The 23,919-nt window shown below is 52.2% G+C and overlaps 4 protein-coding genes across 4 annotated transcripts; all 4 read right to left on the bottom strand.

The window, feature by feature from the left end:
- Window positions 1-39: 39 nt before the first annotated feature.
- Window positions 40-8,320, bottom strand: COCSUDRAFT_66266 (CBF-domain-containing protein; the record flags this gene model as incomplete). Its single annotated transcript, XM_005647810.1, has 16 exons — window positions 40-660; window positions 923-1,010; window positions 1,172-1,407; window positions 1,718-1,871; window positions 2,135-2,264; window positions 2,486-2,600; window positions 2,803-3,004; window positions 3,270-3,611; window positions 5,343-5,530; window positions 5,773-6,143; window positions 6,350-6,476; window positions 6,814-7,020; window positions 7,265-7,447; window positions 7,651-7,812; window positions 7,920-8,061; window positions 8,175-8,320. 16 exons carry the CDS (start codon window positions 8,318-8,320, stop codon window positions 571-573), a joined length of 2,883 nt encoding a protein of 960 aa, XP_005647867.1. The 3' UTR covers window positions 40-570.
- Window positions 8,321-11,971: 3,651 nt separating this feature from the next.
- COCSUDRAFT_928 (hypothetical protein) lies at window positions 11,972-15,627 on the bottom strand (the record flags this gene model as incomplete). The annotated part of the gene is made up of 12 exons (XM_005647809.1): window positions 11,972-12,103; window positions 12,342-12,660; window positions 12,823-12,986; window positions 13,093-13,180; window positions 13,327-13,463; window positions 13,612-13,717; window positions 13,865-14,046; window positions 14,148-14,261; window positions 14,363-14,555; window positions 14,775-14,985; window positions 15,168-15,408; window positions 15,523-15,627. Coding segments are annotated over 12 exons (1,992 nt in total), but the record flags the coding sequence as incomplete, so codon positions are not given.
- A 1,606-nt stretch (window positions 15,628-17,233) lies between these two features.
- On the bottom strand, window positions 17,234-18,004 carry COCSUDRAFT_33306 (hypothetical protein). The gene has a single exon (XM_005647808.1). The coding sequence runs from the start codon at window positions 17,960-17,962 to the stop codon at window positions 17,750-17,752; it is 213 nt and encodes a 70-aa protein (XP_005647865.1). The 5' UTR covers window positions 17,963-18,004; the 3' UTR covers window positions 17,234-17,749.
- Window positions 18,005-18,177: 173 nt separating this feature from the next.
- On the bottom strand, window positions 18,178-22,754 carry COCSUDRAFT_53571 (hypothetical protein; the record flags this gene model as incomplete). The annotated part of the gene is made up of 15 exons (XM_005647807.1): window positions 18,178-18,450; window positions 18,631-18,857; window positions 19,026-19,251; window positions 19,362-19,671; window positions 19,790-19,953; window positions 20,067-20,154; window positions 20,258-20,394; window positions 20,491-20,648; window positions 20,748-20,913; window positions 21,012-21,125; window positions 21,223-21,415; window positions 21,558-21,768; window positions 21,984-22,188; window positions 22,338-22,468; window positions 22,616-22,754. The coding sequence occupies 15 exons, from the start codon at window positions 22,752-22,754 to the stop codon at window positions 18,181-18,183; spliced, it is 2,739 nt and encodes a 912-aa protein (XP_005647864.1).
- Between the last annotated feature and the right edge of the window lie 1,165 nt (window positions 22,755-23,919).

Genomic DNA, 23,919 nt, shown 5'->3' with positions numbered 1-23,919 from the left:
GAAATAGTAAAAGTCATGTGCCGGGCTGATCAACCATTTGCAATATTGTTTACATGCACCATTTTTTGACTCCACTGCCAGTGATCACTGGTCATTATATTTTCCCTTATTATGACGGCACCAAGATCGTCCAGCAGTGCCATTCTCCCAAGGCAATCTGGAAGTTGCAATCTTCATTGCTGCTTGGGGCCATCAGGGGTCAAATTGCGCCAGCTGCAATACCGGGTAGGATGCATATGGTGCATGCAAGTACAGGCCAAATGCCACTTTGACTTTCACTTGCAACACAGCTGCCAGATAAGAAGGACACGATCTGCGGTTCTTAGTATCTTGAATGATGGTCACAGGCAGTCAGCAATGTCAGAGCAAAGTATGGATCAATACACAGGCCCTCACACCTGCAAATTATATGTCAATGCCTTTGACTGGCGTTGCGTCATATCTACAAGCTCTCTGCAACATCAGCGGTGTCTTCTTAATGCGTTCAACGAGACATCTTGATACAAGCTTGAGTATTCTTCAGATCAAATCCCAGCAAAATTGAGAGGCATGAATCACTTGGCACATGCCTCAACCCGCGCCTACCAGTATTCGCACTTCTGACAGAAGAACTTGCCGTCGCCCTGTGAGCATCCCGTGCAGTGATAGGCGCCCCCCGTGCTGCAGCAGCAGCAATTGCACACACATGTCAGCGCTTCAGAGGAATCTCTGGCCCATTCATCTCTCAATAAAAGCTACAAATTGCAAACACACGACATGGTTCCCATATCATGTCTAGACCTTTGCAACCTCTACAAGAGTCACTGCTGTTTAATGTTGCCTCAAAATCGCATACATATATATATATATATATATATATATATATATTCAAGTGTCCTGAACTACAGAAAGCCAATAGCCAAGTACTACAGGATGTTATCACCTCGGAGGCGGGCTGGGGCTGGACTGGCTCTGGGCTGGGGAAGGCGAGGGACTCCACTGCTGCTGCGGCGATGGGCTGTGGTCTGGGCCTGTGCAGCGCAAGGACAGGCCACCCAGTGAGCACGCAACACCCATTGCCGTCGAGCCACTGTTCAGGACAACACTTAGGCTTGATTCTGAGGCATCACTTTTCCAGATCAGATGTGCATATCTGCAGCCTGCATTTTGTTTGGTGCATAACAGGTGCTACGGGCGCGCACTTGGGCTGGGGCTCCACTGCTGCTGCGGTGAAGGGCTCCAGTCCTGTTTTGGTGACGGACTCCAGGCTGGGCTGGGACTCCAATCCTGCTTGGGCGAAGGGCTCCAACTGGGGCTGGGGCTCCAGTTGGGGCTGGGGCTCCAGCTCTGATCCGATTTCCACTCCTGCTTGGGCGAGGGGCTCCACTTGTTATTGTCCTTCTTCCAGTCGTTCTGCTTGTCCCAGTCCTGCGAAAAGCCATGGGAAGCCTGCTAACGGCTCTGTACAATAGCCCTCTCACGATAGCTGGCATGGAAGGAAAATCAGGCCAGGCCAAGCCAGGAAAGGGACTTGCTCCCTGCATCCAGAAAAGACTGGAAACCGAGAGAGGTGAGTACACGGAAGATGTCCTTGCTGAATGCCATTCACAGAAGACATCTCTGATCTGTGAAGATTATGTTGGCCCTCCCGGCTATACTTCTTGTGGGGATGAGTGCAGGTTATCAAGGCAGATGTTTGAAGTAGATTTATGGGCAGCAAAGACGGCGACAGGGGCACCTTGGAGGGCGGAGGGGAGGGGGAAGGTGTCTGCTGAGGTGGCGGCGGCACTTCATCGTCGCTGTCGTCTGCGCGCCGCTTCTCCCAGCACTTGGGGCACAGCCGCCGGATGCCGATGTAGTTGCTGAACCCCGGCCCGTAACCGCCGCCCCACCTGCAATGACATCAACAGGCCGCTGTTGCGTGCACCATCCAACAAACCCTACCAGGTGATACTGACAGCATGCACAGAATTATATAAGTGTAGGCTTGCCCTCAAATAGGGAAAATTAAGGGTACAATATTACACACAAACCCACAAAAGGAAGCTACTCAGCACCAAGAGACCAATCAAGTTGCCGAAACCAGTGCTTGAAAGACCTCGACAAATTATTGGTGGGTTATGGGAGGCAAGCTGGGAGCGCATAAACTGCGCACCAGCCTCGTCGGTAGAAGCCATAGTAGGACGGGCAGCTCACGAAGGAGGACAGGCAGATGCCGTTGGGGTAGGCACCCAGGTAGTCGTCAATAAACAGGGCCGCATTGTGCAGCGTGAATGCATCCTGCCCTGCAGCACAGGCACACTCGACTTCAAAATCACTCTCAACCTCAGCACAGCTGATCCGTGTCCAACCTGTTGCTCAGGTTTCTTTACCTCCATATCTCATCAGAGCAGCCATGTCCAATCTGGCAATGTGCACTTTAGCGCATCAACATGTGAATATCAGAACAGGTGATTCTGCATGTTGAACTTCTTGTGTGTGAGCATGTGCAGATGGGCAGACTGACCTGAGGAGACATAGCGCAGCGCGCCAAGCTCATCAACGGCATGATTTGCCTGGAAAGACACTGCGCCTCCAGCCAAGCGCATGTTCTTCTCCGTCTCATTAATCATCAAGCTTGCCTGCACACATGACTGTGTAAGTCAAGGCATCCACATGGATTGGCGGCAAACTATTATATATGTGGCAGTCCTTACTTAAGAGTTTGAAAATACTACAGGTCATTGCGGACCCACTGAGCCCTTGCCTTCCAACGAACAGCGGGTGCCAAGGTAGCATCAACTGAAACCAGTGCAGCAGAAATTTAAGGGGCGGTGTACGCACGTGGTACTGGAGTATGTGTGTCTGGTTGTCATAGGTTGGGTTGTAGAGGGTGACAATGACAACATAGGGCTGCCCATCGTGGGTGCCCGTGAGGGCAGCGTTGGGCGCCCCCAGCCAGATGCCATTCTCATCAAAAGTGTCGCTGGATGCAAAGTAGGCCGTCTCAAATGCACCCGCGCGCCGGATGGGCTTGTCTGTAAACCTGCAGAGCGATCCCGGATCTCATAATCAGGGTATAGGATGCACTCGTGTGCGTTATACCAGGAGTCATGATGCCTCTGAATGGCTCGCATGCACATCTCCCGACATTCCCCTCAATTGGTCCAATTGATACTGGTACTGATATGATGTGCAGGTTTGAATCCTAGCCCATTTCAGAGGAACCTACATCCTCGCTTGTCAAGGTCAGCTTTCTTCAGGCATGATGTGAGGTTCACGTCCCCCAAGAGAGGGCAGCAGAATCCCACCATGTTGTTGAAGGCGACACTCCGTGCAGCAGAAGGCGGGCATGATCGGTGGCAGTGTCGGGGTCATCGAACACCAGCTGCGCCATTGTGGCCTGCTGGACAAACAGCAGATCTGCTTTTGCATCTCCCTGCGCACCAGCCGGAGCTGCCGCCACCTGACCGGGAGCTGCAGCTGCCTGTGGGTCTGCAGGGTATCCGGGCAGCTGCTCACCGTTGTCTGCGAGCAGGTGCCCTGCAACCAGACCGGGGGCTGCTGCCAGGTCTGCTCCAGCGGCCGCACTGGGAGCAGCTGCCTGATCTGAGACTGTACCGGGGATGTCCATCTGAAAGCTTCCCTCCACCCTGTGACATCCTGCATTGTTGCGTTCTATGTCATTGTGCAGTCAAGACCTTTGCCACAGAGCTACCGCAGGTCACCGCCACTGTCAATCACAGACAGAGGACCTCTTTACAGCCGTTAACATGCGTCAAAATGAGGTGCGCATCAATGACGCATGTCTCACAAGTGTTGCAGCGCAGTCAAGGTTGGGGCCAGGGTGGATGATGGGATCACCTTGCAAGGTGATTACGGCAACTGCAAGCAGCAGACTGAAGTTGCTGAGCCTCCTCATGCCGCTCCTCAGCAGCTTTTCTCCTTGATTGCTACACCAAGGCACCACCTGTCACAAATATCCAGACATTAGGCCTTCATGTGGGCTGGCGTTCCAGTTATGATGTTGTTAAGTGGATCCACAGCACCCATGTGAAGCCAATGTAACATCCAAATCTTTGGATGGAGCCCCTTCATCCTGCAGCAATCCAATTCTGCAGAACATTTCGCTGTATAGAAGGCATTTGAGAGAGTCGGATGGCACGTCTTGGGTAGTACCCGCGTTTTTAAAGGTCAGGGTCCGTCATCAACATCTTGTTGTACGGTTTAGCAAGGACCACAGGAGCCCACTTGTTGGGAACATGCAGAGAGCCCAAGGTCCTTTCAAAAGAACCTATATGCTTAAGACTGCAGCTGTTGTCATCCGCAGGACAATCAGGGTACGGAGCAACTGCTGGCAACAGCTCTTGCAGAGGTCGATGCTTGTGCTCGGCCGGCTAGCCGGCCACTTTCGAAGATAAGGAGGCCGCCTCGAGGTTGTTCTTCACCGTTCAGAGCTGATAAGAAGCAGAAAGCGGCACATACAGGGATTTGAGATCCACGAGTTGCTTACGCGATATTCTCCCACTGCACGCTGGACAACCTGCGCGGGATGTTTGCTGATGCTGAGGTGTGCCTTTGACGCCCAGGAGAACCGTCCAGCCCCACGATTGAAAGGAGTATCCACTGGCGACAGCTACTTTTAAATTCGCAGAGCTTGCTGGGTGACAGATCGAGCAGGGAGCAACTTTGTCACTTTGATCGATCCAGTTTCGCGCTCTGAACCAATTTTTGTAATGGTCCTCATGCATACATCTCCCTTGCTCCATGGGGTGCACGGGGAGATGAGGGTGGGGCTGTTCATTCTCACCAGATCCGAGTCAGAGGTGCTTGTGTGGTAAATGACAAGTAGAAACGTTGTTCTCGCCTTCCCAAAACCTTCCCAAGAACCAATGATGTATTTAGGCTCTCAATCAGTAGTATTGCGCAAGGCAACCCCCTGGGGAGAGGCCTCTCCTTACCGTTAGGTGATCACCTAACGGTAAGGGCCAGGTCATGACCTGGCGCTCATACTGCCTTGATCAAGTACTCATGAGTACTAGCCCACGTGAATCATGCATGCCCATGTAACGCCCAATATCCTGTACCATGCAGCCCCCAACATGCATACCCCCAAGGTCGCACTGGTTCCATACTTCCCAAATTCTCTGCCAGAAGAACAGTGATACGTATACGCGCTGAAAGGGTGCATGTTTTGCCCACACAAGTACATGTGACTTGCAGTCTGCTTTACATGCAGATCTAAAGAGTTGCCCCCTAACCATGTTGACAACCGTTGTGGCAGACTTGGCCTAGACTTGGACCCATTCTATAACAGTGATGTACCCATGACACAGTCGATGACCAAGCTTTAGAGAGCCCAACCAACGAAATCAGCCCCACACTTCGCCACGTCAATGAGGCCAGTCAGCTTGGCGGGGTAGAAAGCGACAGGAACCTGCTTCAGCCGGCGAGCCAGCTCAGTGTTGACAAGGGATGAGTAAGATCCTGTCAGCAGCGGCCCCAGGTCCACCTCAGCGGTCTTCCTTCTGTCAGTCAAATCCTTGTCCAGCACTGCTGCAAAAGCAGCTACCTGGAGCAGCAACATGGCAATTCAAACAAATGGAGCAGCCTTTTGCAAAGCATAGGTCTGGCTGCCAAATACGGAACAGAAAAAGCGCGATAGGAGATGCCCTGGATAAAGTAAACAAAACTGCCACGCTTGGTGTCCAGCGCTCAGTAAAGACAACATGCAGGTCCATTGGCTTGCTTTGCTGACTAATTGAGGATATGCACGCGCGTCAACAGCAGCAGATCCCATGTGCACATTCGCACCTGGGGGCAGTAGTGGTTGCGCAGGCTGTCCAGTTCCCACAGAGAGCTCTCTATCGCTCTGCTCTCTGCTGGGTCCTCCTCCCCAAATTCATAGGGGTCCTGCCCTGACTCCCGCTCAAGTGCACTGCTCACGCGCTGCACGCTTGCGTCGGGCTGACCGTTTGGAGCTGACTCAAATCCACCATTAGCATGCCCGTTCTGTGAAATTGCTTCTGCTGTCCCATTGACACTGGCTGCAGCGCCAGAGGCAGCCTGAGCAGCGGATGTTGCGGCTGGCGCGGCAGCAGGCGACTGAGGCTTGTGCAGCAGAACGTTGCAGGAGGGATGCCTCCGGAGCAGGTTGTGCACAAACGCGATGGCGATCATGGCGCCTGCGGATATGCACATTATTCCTGATTGAGCAATTCAGACACTGCACATCCCTGATTGAGCAATTCAGCCGCTGCAGATGAGCCTCCTCTAAAAGGTGCAAGGGGAAAACCCATGAACACAGTAGTAAAAGATAGCATCTCCAGGGGTGCATGCGTCAAAACCTGTGATGGATTTGCAATTGGGGCAGCTGGTTTGAGGGGCAAACCTGCTGGCGATGACATCAGCGCCAGCCTGGCAAAGCGCTTGGCGAAGGCGGCAGCAGTGTAGGCGGGCACCATGCCCGAGGACAGGAACACGTCTGCGAGCTGGAAGAACCGCACACGCTGCTTTGCCTGTAGCAGCACACCCCCTGTCACTGTCTCGGGTGTTCCCTTGAGACTATCTCACATAGTAGGTCCCAAATGGCAAAAGGTGCTGTCCTGCGCTGGGAGGCTGTTTTCTGAATCCTGCATGTGCAGCACTCTGATACAATAAGCTTTCCAGACAATTTGATGTAACAGTTTTTTTTTGGAACATCCTCAAAATGGGCATTCCACAGTAGGAGTTACAGGCTGCAAAAGTGCCCCGTCACATGCTTAGCGGGCTGTCACCCTATCCAAATTTCCTCTATCAGGAGCTCTAAACAGCCTTGGCACAGCAGCAGTGGTGGTCAAATTGGTGTGAACGTACCATGAGGGCCGCAGGCGTGAGCAGGTTGTACAGGCGGCGGTAGAAATTGGGGTACTCCAGGCCATGCTTAGTAACCAGAGTGAAGATGCCGTGCAGCGCCAGGATGCCGTGCAGGCCACCAATGTCCAGCGTGGCGCTCAGGAAGTCAGTCAGAAGGTGCGGGTTGGTCAGGTGGGGCATGATGTCGCCATGCATCTTCACCAGCACCTGCACAGCACTTTGGAACTCAGCATTTCTTGGATATCTGCTGATCGCAGGCCCATCCAGGCATCCTGCTTATGTCAGTCCCGAAGTGACAGACCTTTTGGGGCTATTCTCCGACAGCATGTACAGAAACAAGCTTATTGGCATTCAATGGAACATTTTGCTCACTGGGTCAGCCGCATGGCTTCCAAAGGCCTAGATCTCGCTCGCAGAGTACTGCAGGTGCTCTCTGGAGACAGATGCCAACGACCCTACCGAGACACATGGCATCCTGGAAAAAGAGAATTCTTGCCTTCTTCAGGATGTCTTGTGGCAGAGGGAGGCGCAGCAGCGCCAGCCAGGCCTTGGACCAGGCACGCCTCTGCAGAACGTGGCTGGCCCACTTCACAGGCTTGGCGCCATTGCCTCCATTCACCGTTCCCTCCTCGCCCTGACAGGCCCACAAAACTTTGACAACGGTCAGTTTTCATCTCTTGCTTCCAAAACATTCCACTCTTCCATCTCCCTCATCTTTGACTTGTGCAAGCAGCAAGCAACCATGCACCATGGGCGCACACACACTGCATTCTTGCATTCCTGCTGCACATGATCAACAAAGAGATCAAGATCCTGGAAAGTGCAAGGTGGCATCACCTCCAGCCGTTTGCGCTTGCGCCGCTTCTGCGCATTCTCTGACTGCCCCTTGGCAGCTGCTGCATCTGCTCCGGACCAGGAGTGCTGTGCATCTACCTCAGCCCCTGGATGGATGTTGGCCAGCACATCATATGCAGAGCGAGCCAAATCCAGTGCAGCCACCTGGAGTGCAATTTCCAATGCTTAGTCAACTGCATGCAAATCCCAAATTATTGCTTCCGTGAAAGCAAGTGGACTCCGAATAGCGGTGTTTAGGCACAGAGATATACCTTGTGAGAAGGCCCTGCAATGTTCCCCAACAGCAAGCGCTGTGCCAAGGCAGTCTCTCCATCCTCAGTGTCTTCCATTGTGGTTGCCATCCCACTCGCGCTGTCCTCCGCAAGCTTTGCCACTGACCTGAGGGTGTAGAACCTACAAAGCATTGTCACAGGGATCTCAGAACTCACACTGCCACCACTGAGCTGTTGTGAAGTCTTGAGATCTGTGCCATCCATGATCAGCTGTTGTTGGTTGCATGGATCCACCTGACATCCGAGTAGGGTAGGAAAGCCGTGATCAGGTAGCTCAGTGCATCTGCCGAGGCATTGGTGCCCAGAAGCGCCTCAACTACTCTGCCATAGAGGGCTATATTGAACTTTCCGGAGTCTGCATAGCCCCTCACGCCTTCCATCAAGGCCGCAACAGCTGCGACCTGGGACGGCACAACGAATCTGAGCATGTGTCATGACTCTGCAATTGGGCGCACTTCGTGCCAACTCGCCAGATAAGCAGATAATTCATTCCCAGTGTAGGCGCAAACCTGGACTTCAGGCTGGGCTCCGTCCTCAATAAGCTTGATAAGTTTAGGGATGAATGCTGTGTACTGGCGAGATAGCCACTTAAGGTAAGAGTTGTGGGGATCCTTCAACTCCCCAGCCTGTCAAAGACAGCCAAACAGACAGTTAGATACGGCTAACAGGAAAACAAATAATGGTGACGACGCAGCCTTCCGATACACTACTTCTTGAGGACATTGGAAGCTCTTCGAATGCGTTTGCGCAAGTTGATCCTGACCTGATCGACAACAGCAGAAGAAGCTCCAAGATCCCCTTTCTCACAAGCATCCGAAAAGAATACTTTCATGCCCCTCACTGCTGATATTGAGGACTCCTGCATCACCACCAATCACTCTTGATCGTGATTCGGCTGCTTAAATTTACAATTAGGAAGCAGAGGGATGTGACCGATAGCTAACCTTGGGCTGTCTGGGGTCGAGAGCTTTCATCAGCGGCACTATATTGTTCATATTCGAAGAAGGATTTTCTAGTAAACCAGTGCTGAGATGCTTCAGCTGCTCAGAGCTAAGAGGCGGCATCTTCGTTGAACTCCTTTTGAAATTCCGTATCAATTGGTTGCTCGCAAGTCCTGGTCAAACCTTAGAGCAAAGCAACACTCAACAAACACAGAAATGTCTCAGGAAGATCAAGTCGCATGCACTTGACAAGAACGGAAGCAGCTTTCGAAACCTGTGCGGCGACAGGCGGCGTCACATTGTAGCTTCAATATGCTGAGAAGCTTCACTTCATCTTCAAATTTTCACAATTGTATTTTTGCATCTCTCTGCTCTTAGGTACGTCACTCCCAAAGAGGCAAAGCATGCCAACAGAAACATACCCAGTAGTGGATTACATGACCACTCGAGTCTAGCTCGGCTAAAGTTGATTCCATTCTGCCACTGCCAGGCAGTGGCATCCCACAAGTTGCTGCCTCCTGGCAGCAAATTTCACATGGTTTTGGCAATCCTCTGATAGGATCTCCCCAGTCATACCAGCCATGCGAGCTTCACAGCTTAAGCAGCCACCGCTCAAGCCGTGTTCAATTGCTGCATAGCATGCATGAAAGCCTGTACACGCCTTTTGCATTATAGTTTTCCTTCAGGATCTTGTCAGGAACAATACAGACTTCCTTTGAACTTTCAAATACCTTCAGCAGTTTTCCACAGGCGCAGCACTTATGTGAAGCAGCACACACGCGCCGAGCGCAGCGCTACTCGCATCACAGTGATCACCTCGTCACTGTTCAGACTTCAAGAGACAAGCATTCGGTTTCACATATCCATTCACACGACAATCATTCGCAAGGTGTCATTTCAAAAAATACACACATATTCCTGCAGGAGACATGGCCCATCCGGGCACCTCGAAAGGCAATGAGAGAGCATCAAAGTGAACTAACAGAGCAGGCCCAGACAGGGCGATGTAGAGCCTGCCTGCCAAGCAACATCCTTCTGAGAAATCAGCAGGGCAGGTACTTCATTCAGACAGCACTGCTAAGAGATCAATCAATGAGAGCAAGCGATGGTTGCGTTGGCTTTGGAGCATCCTACACCCACCATCCTGGCTGGAAACATCACCAACTTGTGTCAGCGGATGCTCCAGCCCAGGAAGGAGAAGCTCCCAACAAAATCCCAAAAAAGGGGAATGTAAGAACTCGTCACTTCATTTGCATTTGAGCTTATTGCATAGAACATTTTGGCGATGAGCTGCCCTGCATCCTTTGCGCCATTGCTTGAGCACTCAAAAGGCTATTGATCCCTGCCAGGGTTGCTGCTCTCCTATCACAATCGATACCACGATGCTTTCAGCTGTTCTGCATCGAGCCTATCCGCCTGCAGCTGGCGGGGCCTGCCGTGAGAGCGCTGACACCATCCCTGAGGGAGCCGGGGCAGGGGCGGGGCCGGCGGCAGACACATCTCCAGGAGCAAACTGCGGCGGCCAGGCAAACGGCAGTCCCATGGGAGACTTCACAGTGTCGTCGATCGGTGATGCCGGCTGCAATCATCCCATAATCGTCAGCAGACTTACAGCATGACCATGCAACACTCAAGAGATGGAATGTACTAGATCCGACGGAACGCCAAACCCGTCCGACGGGACGCCGATTTGCATGATAGAACACAGACACCCAGCAAACCCTACGGATAATCTTAATTACTGCCATAGTGTAACATATTCTCCTACCTGCTGTTGGGGGATGTCAGGGAAGACCACGGTGGCTGGGAATGGAGGGCTGGCAGCAAGCATGGAGCTGATCGGCGTCGCCACTATGGCACTGTGCGAGTTGTTTGCAGACTGTGCCGAGAAAGCTGCAGGCTCTGTCGTTGGCATCTGCACGACAAATTGGCTGTACTTAAAAAATATTCATTTCAGCATTGGCGGACACGCTTGAATTTTGTGTCTTGTTATGCAGAACAGGGGCATATGAGCTTCTACAGATATCAACGACAAAACAAAGACTGGCATTACAGCACCTGGGCTGTTGTGCCTTCGGCAGACTGCGGCAACCAGGTGATCTTGAGGCCGTTCGGGCAGCGCAGCTGGTATCCCAGGGAGGAGATGTTGAGCTCCTTGGTCATGGGATTGTACATGACCTTCAACTGGGGCCTGACAGGTGCGGCCTGGATGGGTGTGCTGGTGAGAGACTGCGATGACACCACAGCGCTGCCAGGGGTCTCAAAAGCGCTGGACGGGCTTGTCTGGGCACCAATGTCCTGCAGTCATACAACACATTTGATGCTGAGATCATTGGTCGCCAACAAATCTATCATTTGTAATCATATGATTCTGTTTCACATAGCTTTGCTGCTGATTCAGTTCAATAGGCTGCAGGTAGAACAGCTTTCTTTGTTGCTGCGCAAGGAGGACTGGCCAGCCTCAGAATATTCAAGTGTGCAAGAGTGCGCAGTGCTCTGTATTTATCACAGCTCGGAAGTCGCACCATGACCGTGACAGACGACAGGTCCACAGGGCCCACTCCCAGGATGTTGACCATGTCCAGTATCGGCCAGGTGACGTTTGCGCTGCATCCCGCCACGCCCTCAGTGCCTGGGGGGGCCGGCCAGTACACGACAAAGGTGCCCTGGGTTGCGCCGCCAGTCTGGCTGACCTCGCGAGCCTCATAGGCCACGTAGTTGTTTTGAGCTGTGCCAACGTTCAGCTCATCACCTGCGCATGAGATGTTGTGTGACATCTTCTGTATCAGCCAAAGCTACTGGCACAACTTTCGAAGGCCTGGATTGAGACTTGAATCACTGTACATGTGACTAACAGATGACACCAATTCAGCCAAAGATCAGGACAGCATCATGCCGTACTTCTGTGGCATGCAGAGCTGCCACTGAGAGCGGTGCATGGAGACAGGCATGTAATCGGGCATCTACAGCAGAGGCATCTGGAAGTGGCAACTTACCCTGGTCCAGGTACATGTGGCCGCAGGTGACGCGATTGCCGACGCCGTTCTGGGACCCGCAGCCCCCGCCGCAGCGCTCAAACGGCGGTGAGTCAGCACTGGGGAAGGCCACAAGCAGCGTCAGGTTGCCCGCCCGCAGTGCAGTTGTCGTGTTGGTTCCTGGAGGCCCTAGCGGCACGATGTTCCCTCCCAGTACAAACACGGGTGGGTTGTCCGCCAATCCCGCCTGCATGTCAAGTCAAGTATGCTGTTAGAAAGTATTGTCATGTCCAAATACTCTCTGCTTTGAAGGAGGGTGTCCTCCAGTGGCATTCTGCAGAAGGAAGTGCACTGCAGGGGTGATGTGGCAGAGTCAACAGGACAGTGCACCTTTGCAATCGCGCTCTGCATATTAATGACTGAAATGTCTAACTTTACGTAGATGAACCAATGCCATGCAAGGCAAATGAGTAAAAAAGCCTCACCTGGGCAGTGGTGTTGAGGCCCCCTGCGCTGGCATCGATGGCGGTGTGGTTGTACAGGTCATACCAGACCCCGGGCGGCAGGTATGCGGAGGTGCTGACGACGCCCTCCTGCAGGATGGGTGCCACCATGATAGCATCACCCACCATCCACTGCTGGTGGATGAGGGCGGTCGTGTTGTCTTTGGGGAAGCTGAAGAAGAGAGGGCGCATGATGCTGCAGCCGAAGGTGTGCGCGTCGTAGAAGGTGCTGTAGTGGTAGGGCAGCACTCGCAGCCGCCAGGGGAAGACCTTCTGTGCCAGGCTCCGGATGGTCGGCCGCCTGCGAGAGACAACTTGCACATTTTAGTACACTGCATGTCACCTTGGCCTTGACATTCAATAGCACCTCACTGTATGTGATCATCTGCATGCAGGCAGCGCTGGGCAGACTTTTTGAGAAAATGTTGATTGAATTTGTAAAGAGCTGCATCAGAGAACTTACAGGTAGAATTCCTGGAAGCCGGTGGAGTGGTGGTTGCGCGAGAATGGCTGCCAGGCTCCTGCAGCCGCCCAGCGGCTGCACAACTCCTCGGTTGCCACATGCTGGAAGCCGCAGATGTCAGCGCCGATGAAAGCATTGCCAGCCAGGCCGTTCGCCAGCATGTTCTGTGCAGGACACCAAAACCCTATAAGCTTACCAGACTTGCGCTTTACTTCTCAGTTTGGAGTGGAAGTAGACAACATGCAGTATGGAGCAGAGAAAGAAGGTTACAGCAATGCTTCGGCGCAGATCAGCCCAAGTGCTGGCTGTGTCGCCTGTCCAGTGCGCGGAATACGCTCCTGACCCAAGGAAGGTGGACCTGTGAGCAATTTTGAGACAAAGTCTTGTTATACGGGATATATGTCTGCCATCATCAGAACGTAGAGTTGAAAGAACTCGTGTAGGTGGGGAAGGGGCATGCAAGGGAGGGCCTTTAAAAAATGGGGACAATTGCTGACAACTGACCTGGTGAGAAGGAAGGATCTCTTGGGGATCAGGCTGTTCAGAATACTTCTGGTGGAAATCACTGTGGAAAGGCCGTACAAGTTGTGCCTGTTATATTCCAATTCTCCATCCAGATAGCGCGCTGCTGGTGAGATGGTCTGCAATGCATGCATGGAACAAGCTGTAAGTATACTGATAATAGCATCTGGGTTCACATTGACGGTCTTAAAAATAGTCTAAAGGAAAACAGCACATGCTCAAAACCTATTTTAGACCCTTGCATGTGAAATCAAAAACTATTCTTACCTTGACAGTGATATTCACTTGGGTGTTGTTGTTGTTGATGGTGTATGGAGGATCGAAGATTCCAGCAGGGGGCACATTTGGGGCACCATTGGCAGCAGCCGGGCCTCTGTGGCAGTCAATTCTGCATTGGAAGTCAGTATTGGGCCCTGCCTTGCCTGCAGCAGGCATCGAAAAGGTGAGAGCCCCAGAATCTGCATTCAACAAGACTGGACTTGTCAGCAAGAAAGTAGCATTGGACCGAATTCAGATAGACGACAGGTGGACCTTACCATTGTCATAGCAAACATCCCCAGTGCAGAAGTTGCTGGCTTCATTCATGTCAATCCAGAGACCATCGAATGGCATTTTCTGGTGATAGTCTGCCAGCTCTTTAGCCCACCAGCGCTGCGTAACGTTTGCCCAGTAGTCTGGGTAATGCACCGCGCCAGCCCAGAGCTGCAAGTTGGCAACCATCAACTTCTAACCAGGTGCTGAGGAAAGGGCATTGAAGCATTGGCAAGAGGAATGCTGAAGGTGCACACAGATGTGTGGCACACCTGGCCAGTGAAAGGTTTGCCAGAGATATCCTTGATGAAAACGTTATCAGCAATGCCGGACTCATAGGCCGCGTATCCAGGCTGGATGTGGATTTGAGGGTTGATGATAGGTGCCTGCAATCAAGCAGAAACTTCAGCATGATTCCTGGCAGCAGGCAAATATAAAAAAAAAAACGGAATCTCTTCAGCGAAGATCATGCATGCATGTGCGTTACCCATCGCTGCCCCTTGGCATGCAGCTTGTCCACAAAAGCCCGGAATGCCTTCTGGGGGTAGCCGTCGCTGAAGGTGAAGTCCATGTAGGCATCGGCGTATTGGTTGTCCGTGATGAAAGTCTCCAGGGGTATCTGTGCTCGCGAGTAGTTGGTCACCACTTGATCACAGTACTCTACAGTCATGTAGCCAACCCTGCACATGCCAAAATATCTTTAACAACATCCTGTTGTATTCTTTTGGCTCTACAATCAACTGATAACATATCTGCAAGGTTAGACTGACAGGGAGGCTCCCTTGCATGTTCATGGTCATGAGCTATAAGCCCAAGCTGGCATTGCTCGCTTCTAAGAGAGGCACTGGGATGCACAGAACTTGGATGCATGCAGATATAAAATCAAACAGGATACCCACTTGCTGTGCATGAGCCCCAGGCTCCAGTATGGGGGCATGTGGGGGCGGCCTATGATGCTGGTCAGCTGATTCATCACGCCCATTGGGGTGGGACCAGCCAGGAAGTACAGATCCAGGATGCCGCCAGTGGCACGGAATTGCATCTTTTTGGGTGTCAGCGTCACATCGATGCCGTTGCTGTTCATGAGTAGCACGCCATGAGTGGCACCGCCTGCATGTAGCACACATTTTGGGTTCATGAATGCATGCATGTCTTGCCAGAAAACAAATTCTGTCTTTAAGTGCTAAAGACAAGCCAATGGCTCTAGATACAGGAGGAACCTGGCTTGTCATGGGACATGCATGCGCATCAGCTGCACTGGTATGGTTGAGAATTTCTGGAGATTCCCATACCTGGACGGAAATCCATGATGAAGGGATGGGCACCGTAGTTGTTGACATCTGGCACTTCAGGCGCCTGATCGCGCGTCCACAGTGTGTAGGGGATCCCATCCCGCCGCAGGGCAAGGCCCGTGCTGGGAGCACTTTCACCGAGGCCATACAGCACTGCGTTCGCTGGGATGCCACTAGTAATTTCAATGTACTGGTCCTGAAACATACAGTCAAAGATGAGGGCATTGTATCCCAGAGATGCCTTGCACGTTTATAATGCATGCATCACCTAGTCGCAGTTTGCAGCAAATGCGCAGGGATAGCACATTCTCACACTGCATGCCGGATACAAGGCAGGCGCTCAAACCTTGAACACGAGACGGGAGCCTGCTGTGTTGAACAGGGGTACATCCTTCTTGCCACCGGCGCGGACAACGGCAAAGCCAAAGGGAGATGCGCTGTACTTCAGCTCAAGCAGTGGAGAACCCCCAGTGTTGCCTAGTCACAAAATCATACAACTACTAGTTAGGCTTCAATCATGCAGCAAGTGCAAGGCCACTTGCAAGACCTGACATGCCAGAAAACCATGACATGCATCCCCTTAATGGATGGCAGATGAATGCTGGGCAATATATCTTCTGCTGTCATGCATGCCTTCCAGTCTATTCCATGCAGCTCAATTGTGGACCACCAGAAGCAATATAAATGATGTAGACATGCAACTTGTACCTTTGAGGGACTTGTACCTTTGACGGTGTTGATGAACATTTTGTCCTGTGGCAGCTCCCAGCGCCCTGGAGCACCGATCTTCACTCGCAGGATGCCTGTGTCCACCCTCTCCATTTGCAAATCGAGCGGGCTGATGTCGGCGCCAAGGAAGGGCATAGTGCCGTTTGATGGCAGCACCAGGTTCCCCTTGGCGATGATTGGGCCATCTGCACCAAGACCACACCAGCGCTCAGGCCAATGAGTTGCACACATGCAAGCATAGGATCTCATTCCGTCACACAGAGCTCACTCAGCTGTGCCACAGGGGTCTCGACAGCCCATATTTTCATGACACGAAATTCAATGGGACCAGCACACAGGGGTCTGGCCCGAGCTGACACCAGCTATCTGAGAGACATGGTGATGCACCTGACAAGCAAAAGATCCGTTTTCTGAGAAATTCAGCGGAAGGATGAAGCGTACCTCCTGTCTGCAGGCTGCCACCTGCCACTCTGTAGTTGGACTCTCCACCGTTCGCTTTGTAGCAGGTCGGCAAGCCGTACGTGATGCCTCCGATGTTGTCGGGTCCGGGTGAGTAGCAGCAGTGCATGCCTCGGCAGGTACCCTCTTCAATGCCATTCCAGCCTGCACAGACACACAGCGATCAATCACAGGTAGCAGAGGCGACGTGAAAGAGCGGCAAGTCTAGGGTTCCTGAAAAAGCACCTTTGCTTGTCAACACTGCTGCTCTGCTTGGAAGTCTGCAACGCCGATATCTTGATGCTTACCACAGGCAACTCGAGGGCCGTCGGGGTCGCAAGCGCTGAGGTCGACGGTGTTCTGACCGGCCACAGCACCGAGCACAAAAGCAGCCAGCAGCGCCGTTCCGAACGCCCTCATCCTGAACCTCATCGTCGACTCAAGCACCGCTGTCACTGCAAGACAGCACAAGCGCCGTGTCGCTCCTGCCTTCGAGGCTCCTGCAGGACAGATCTGTTGTGCTCCAGCTGAGCTGGGAATGCTGACTTCATCTCTTGGCAGTCCATGATTGCAGTGCCCTAATCAGGCTCCCTGAATGCACGGCATGTCTCTTTGTGCTGACACCTGTCCCGTTCTGAAACTTGTGAGAGGAAATTGACATGCAAGGGATGCAGCTGCAGAGCTAACTGGGTTCAAGATCCAGGGTCAGCTTTTGATGAATCTGTAGCGCCAGGTATTATTATTATTATAATTATTATTAGTACACGCTTTTCCTGCCAAAAAGCAAGGTACGTCCTGCAGACAAGCTGCAGCGCCAGGTATAGCAACCAAGAAAAATAGTTGTTGAGTCGCCAATCAGGGTATGGCGATGCTCAATTGCAGAGTGCAGTATATCCGATATACTGCGTTAATTACAGGCAGCACACAGACATGATATGAAGGATCTGCTCATAAGGCTGCTTTGGGATTGGAAAGCTCTTTCCGGACAGCTATCCTATGTACAAGAACAGAGCACCACGTAGACCTTGACCTGCCTGATGGCTCTCATCCGAGAAGCCTGCTACCTCTGACACAAGACAGGGTTATTGCTAGGACCTGAACAAGTCCAGCGAGCATGAAAAAAGAGGCATACTTCGTACTTCAGTCGTTTTCCTACACACTCCAGGTTTGCAGCAAGCAAAGATTCTCATATCCAGGCACACTCTGCGGCATATTGCCGCCTTCTTTGCTGCAAAATCTGCAATGACATCTCATGACAATCTTGACAGTACCCACAGCTGTCCACGGCAGTTCTCTAACTTCTAAGCTACATATGTGTGGGAGCCAGTTCCATACAAGGTTGGGGATTGCAGCTTGTCCTAGAAGGTGGGCCTCTGAATGACAGTAGGGCAGATCAGAACTCATGGCCCATTGCATCACAGAAAGTTTAATCTGCCAACCATTCTGGTCGCGTATATGCTGCAAAACACCTTCATCACCCCAACCATAGCCTTGCTACTCAGCTGAACGCTCCAGGATATCCATGAACGCTCAAACATGGGCTTCCTAGTAAGATTACCACAGACTCCTCCAGGATAATGAAGCCCAACTATGATATTTCCTAATTCACAGCCTGATAGCCTCAGCATCTGTTGTGCACATCATGCACAGCAGGGATCACCATCCCTTCAGCCCACAGATTGCACAGGCCCATGTAGCTCAGCAGTGCAGGCTGTCGGCAGGTACGCCGAACAATGCGACCAAGTTCAAAATGAAACACCCCCCAGTTTGCTATCTGTTGCCTGCCGACACACTCATAACCTCAAGAATAGACCAGAGCACAAGTGCAAAGTGCTCCACTGTGCTCTTATCCGGCGGCATCATTGGGCTGTGCCACCACAGGGGATGACCAGGTGACCTTCAGGCCGTTGGGGCACCGCAGCTGATAGTCCAGGACGGTGATGCTCAGCTTGTTGGTGACTGAGTTGTACGCCACATTTCCTTTGGGCATGGGCAGGCCGTAGGAGACAATGCTGCCACTGCCGTCAGCTGCCGTGACAGGTGGTGCGGTAGACTGGGCCTGCACCATGCCGGTCGCAGCAAAGGCTGAGTCTGCGCTGAACTGGTTCCCAACCTCCTGCAGAGCATTCAGCAGCCCAATGTAAGCCTCTGCCAATGACTAATGCATTGCATGCGCATGTCCTTCAGCACAAGAAGCAGACGGCTCCTCTTAACAGGCACACGAATTTTTGCTTTGGTGTAATTTTTCACAATGCAGCAAGATCTTGAGCTGCATGCGGTGCTTTGGGATACTCACCGTAACGGACACAGAAGCAGTATTCACCGGCCCGCTGCCCAGGATGGTAATGGCGGTCAGCATGGGCCATGTGACATTAGCAGTGCAGCCAGAGCCCTGGCCGCCTCCAGGTGCTCCCGGCCAGTTCAGAGCCATGTTTCCCTGGAGGCCCACAGATGTGCTGCCAGTGAGCCGGACCTCAAAGCTGAGGTAGTTGTTCAGGGATGTCCCCACGCTCAGCTCCTCACCTGCACAATGCACAGTTGTCATCATCCTCATTGATCCTGTGAGCAAACAAGCTGACACATGCCTTACAGACAAGAGAACACACTGGTCTTAGCAGGGGCCCTTAAAGCCAGATCAATGTCAAACACATGCAACATGCATGTCGCTTGGATTTGCTTGCATGGACGCACCCTGGTCCAGGTACATGTGCCCACAGGCCACCAAGTTGCCCGGCTGGCTCTTGCCGGCGCATTCCTGACCGCAGCGATCAAACCATGGGGAGTTGGCAGCTGGCATGGCGGCTACAAGCGTGATGTTGCCGGCACGCGCAGCGGTGGTCGTCACAGAGCCATTTGGACCCACTGGGATGATGTTGCCGCCAAGGATGAAGACGGGTGTGTTGTCAGTCAGATTAGCCTGCGCACACATTGTCAAAGTGAGAATTGAGATCCTTTTCTCCTGTTGCAAGCTGACTGATCATGGGGATATGCATGCAGATGCAAAAGCGCCATAGTGTAGGAGCTCACCATGACGGTCTGGCTGCGGCCTCCAGTGATGGTTGTGTGGTCGTAGAGGTTGTACCAAACGCCGGAGGGAAAGTATGCAGAGGTGGTGCTGGTGCCCTGGGTCATGATGGGGGCCACCATGAGTGCATCCCCCAGCATCCACTGCTGGTCGATGTTGTAGGAGGCGGCATCACCCGGGAAGCTGAAGAAGAGGGGGCGCATGATGCTGCAGCCGAATGTGTGCGCATCATAGAACGCTGTGTACAGGTATGGCATCACTCGCAGCCGCCATGTGAACACCTTCTTGGCCACTGCGCTCACATTGGGGTACCTGCAGTGTGCACGGCAGCTCCCAGTTAGCGTGCAATTCGAATCCTGGCGCAAACACGCACATGTGGGGAGACATGCTCCCAAAGCATGCACAGAGGCAGGCAGAAGAAGGGACTCACAAGTAGAATTCTTGGAAGCCCTCAGCATGGTGATTGCGAGCAAATGGCTGCCAGGCTCCTGCTGCAGCCCATCGAGCACAAAGCTCCTCTGTGGCGACAAATTGGAAGCCACAGATGTCGCCCCCGATGAATGCATTGCCAGACATCCCATTTGCCATCATCATCTGCACCAGGAACAAAGTGGGGCACTCTCCTCAACAGAGAAGGATGAACATTCAATACAACGTCCATAATAATCTCCTGCATGATCTTGTCATGTGTGCAGCCAGAAACTCACCCCAGGGCCCCATTTCAGATCATCCCAAGAGCTGGCAGTGTCACCAGTCCAATGTGCTGCGTATGCACCAGATCCTACAAATGTGGACCTGCAAAAAAGAAGGTCTTAGTTGGACAATTACAGCTTGCATTGCATCAGAGCAATTTAAAGCTAATGCCACTCCGGGTTCTGAGAAACAGAAGAGCGCATACCTAGTCAGAGTGAAGGGCCGCTTCTGCCGGACAGTCTTGAGAGCCTGTGTTGTGGCAATAGCCATGGACAGTCCATACACATTGTGGGCATTGTACTCCAGTGTCCCATCAGCATGGCGTGCGCTCACTGGAAGGGTCTGCACATGACACAGACCAGTGATGCATTACTTGCACAGAAGACAAAGAGCTCATGTTTGCAAGGCTGTTTTTCATTCTTATAGAACTGCATGCACCTTTGTTTTGATGTCCAGCTGTGTCCCATTGTTGTTGATCAGGTATGGAGGGTTGAAGATGCCTGCGGAGGGCAGTCCTGCAGCATTGGACCCTGCAGCACTGGTGCCATCCGAGCAGGAAAGCAGACATACGAAGTCAGTGTTGTCCTCGATATTGCCTGCAGCCACAGGTTGGAGATCACCTAACGTTCCCTCAGTGATTTTGCTTTTGATAACCTGTGTACTCAAACTCTTCTGCTGATCATGGTGGGACTCACCGGGGTCACTGCAAACATCTCCAGTACAGAAGTTGCTGGCCTCATTCATGTCAATCCAGAGCCCATCAAAAGGGAGCTGGTTATGAAGCCCTTGTATGAGAGATGTCCACCAGCTCACAGTAGCATTGTTAAAGAAATCCGGGTAATGCACAGCTCCAGGCCACAGCTGCAGAACACATTTATGGTTATTATCCGAATCTGCATAGCCGTTTTTCATCTGTACATCATTCTTATGCTTGCATAAAGAGCTAGAGCACCGTCTACCTGACCAACATAGTTGCCGCCCGCAATGTCCTTCACAAAGACATTCTGCTGGATGCCAGTATCATATGGCTCATAGCCCTCTTTGATGTGGACCTGGGGATCCAGTATTGGTACCTGCATGCATGAATATTGGACACTTTAGAGCCTAAATGGCACCTGCAAAAGAAACAGGAAGACCCAGATCGAAAAGCTTCAGTTGCTGACAGCTTACCCATCGCTGATTGGCAGCATGCAGTCGTTTGACAAAGGCCTGGAATTCTGGCAGAGGGTAATCTGTGCTCAGGGTGAAGATCTGCAGATGGTTCATGTAGGGTATGTCTGTGACAAAGGTTTCCAGCGGGATGCCACTCAGGGTGTAGTTCTGCACCACGCGCTCGCAGTAGTCCAGTGTCAGGTAGCCATTCCTGCACAATGCAATAGGATCTGAAAGACAATGGACAGGCCAGATGCCGTCATCAAGCATGCATCACTTTTGCGACAGTGCATGGTGGTGTATTCATCCAGGCAAGGTTGTGAAGAATTTGCATGGTGTTGCACACGACTCACTTGCTCTGCTGCAGACCCATGCTCCAGTAAGGGGGCATCACAGGGCGTCCTATAATGCTGGTTAGCTGAGCAAGAACCTCCAGAGGTGTGGGACCCATGAAGAAGTATAAGTCCAGGACGCCTCCAATGGCTCTGAATTGCATCTTGGTCTTGGTTAGCACAACATCAATGCCATTGCTATTGAGCAGCAGCACGCCATGTGCCTGTCCACCTGTTCATGCAGTCAAAACAAGTTTGCATTTCCACACATAACACATGCATTATCTGTACATCCATGCATGTCAATGCATGACCTTCACAAGAAAATTTGTCATCTGACATGTACCATTGCAGCAGAGCAGCTACATGACATCATGCATGAACACCTTAAGAGGCTTGCAAAATTCAAGCGCACATTGCAGGGCAACCAGGAGGATGAGTTTGCACAGGTCCCACCTTTTCGCACATCCATGATGAAAGGATGAGAGCTGTAGCTGTTCAGGTTGGGCACATTTGGTGGCTGGTCTCGTGTCCAGAGTGTGTATGGCTGTCCGTCCCTCCTCAAAGCAAATCCTGTGCTGCTAGTGTGTTCGCCTAGGCCATAGAGTGTTGTGGTGGAGAGGATCTTGGAAGAAATCTCCAAATACTGGTCCTGAGGAAACGAAGGAGATGCATTCATTCATTCGCCTCACATGCAGCCTGAATTTCTGAATCCTTGCAGGAGAGGGCAATGCATGAAAGGCTGTCATTGTGCATTCATAAAGCTTCAGGCAGGTGGAGCATAAGAAATGCGCTGCTCACCTTAAATACCAAGCGGCTTCCACCAGTGTTGAAAAGAGGCTCTGTTGAGCTGCCATCCGAACGGGAAACAGCAAATATGAAGGGGGAGGCACTGTACTGCAGTGTGTACTTTGGTGACCCCTGCAATGTACCTGCACATGTCTCAACACACCCTGTCAATCCGCCTCCGTGCATCCATGCATGTCATGTACATTGAAAGGTTCAGTGCCAGGCATGCATGCATTGACAGTGGTAACCAGCAGCACATCACATCCTGTGAATTGACATTTGTAAGGCACCTTTGGCAGTGCTGGTGAAGAGCCGGTCCTGAGGCACCTCCCAGCGATCTGGCGCCCCAATCTTGACCCGCAGAATGCTTTGGTCAAGGTTCTGGACTGAGAGCATCAATGGGCTGATGTCACCTCCAAGGAAAGGCATAGCGCCATTGCCCTGCAGATTGAGTGTTCCCTGCTGTTCTCCATTGGCTGCAATGCACATGCATTCCAAAATATCTGATCTAAAGATTCATTCGCTGCCCTACATGATTTGGACTCATTCGCATCACATTGCATGCTGTGAATACAAAGGTAGATGCACTCGTTCACCCCTTTATAATGTCACCTCCTGTCTGCAGGGAAGCTCCCTGGACAGCATAGTTTGAGCTGTCTGCATTGGGCTTGAAACATGCTGGCAGGACCAGGGCCGTGCCGCCAATGTTGCTAGGAGCAGGGCTGTAGCAGCAGCCCTGACTGTGGCAGGAAGTGGCATCGGAACCTGCACGCAAGCACCAGAGCGATCAGAGGGTTGGAAACACTCAAAGGTAGCGTCAGCACGTGGAAGGATCTGCTGTTTTAGCAGAAAGTATGCACAAGTAATTGATTGCAAGCCCTGCAAAATTGTCGACTTGGATTTTCAGAACCCAGAGCGGAAGCCCGGCGAGAATCTCTTCGCGGCGCTCCATGATGCATACATTTTGCCATGCTTTGCAGGTGCAATACGCAAGAACATCGCTGTGTTTTCCAGACAGCACGAAAAGACTCACCGCCACAAGAGATCCTGGGACCTGTCGAGTCACACAGGGCGCTCCCATTGCTGTTGCTCTGGCCAACGGCTGCTTGTGCAGCCACCGCCGCCAGTATCAAGGAGCTGATGAAGCTGCGCATCGCTGCCATCCTGCAGCAGTTCTTCGCACTGACACCGCTGGTGTGCCACCGTCAAGCCATTGCGCTCCCCTCAGGCTCCAGCTATACGCGTCATCCCCATTCTGCTTGCATGTGGATACTCAGGCAATATATAGATGAGGAAAATATTCTACTATTGCTTGACAAACACGCTTGCACTTCACCCCGCTCAGCGACGCACTGGGATCATCCAGCAAAAGGCGCCGCAATGTCGGTTAAAGCAAGCACCCGGGCTAATGTGGAGCGGATGCAGCGAGAATTGCGAAAAAGCAGAGTCCATGCAGTAAGTAATATCGTCATTCATTGCTTTGATTCAATTCATGATGAGTCCAAGAGCCTCGGCGCACCGGGAACCGTTCTCCGAAGGCGTTTCTGGGATCACACCTGGCGCATGCTCGTGACAAGGCTGGCCAGCGTGTTTT

Source organism: Coccomyxa subellipsoidea, assembly GCF_000258705.1.
Source record: "Coccomyxa subellipsoidea C-169, whole genome shotgun sequence".
Classification (NCBI taxonomy): Eukaryota; Viridiplantae; Chlorophyta; class Trebouxiophyceae; family Coccomyxaceae; genus Coccomyxa; species Coccomyxa subellipsoidea.
Note: the sequence above shows the minus strand (reverse complement) of the source record. Positions and strands in the feature narration are given on the sequence as shown.

Coding starts and splice junctions, on each gene's coding strand:
- COCSUDRAFT_33306 (XM_005647808.1), bottom strand. CDS start 17,962: ATGCTGAGGCTATCAGGCTGTGAATTAGGAAATATCATAGTTGGGCTT.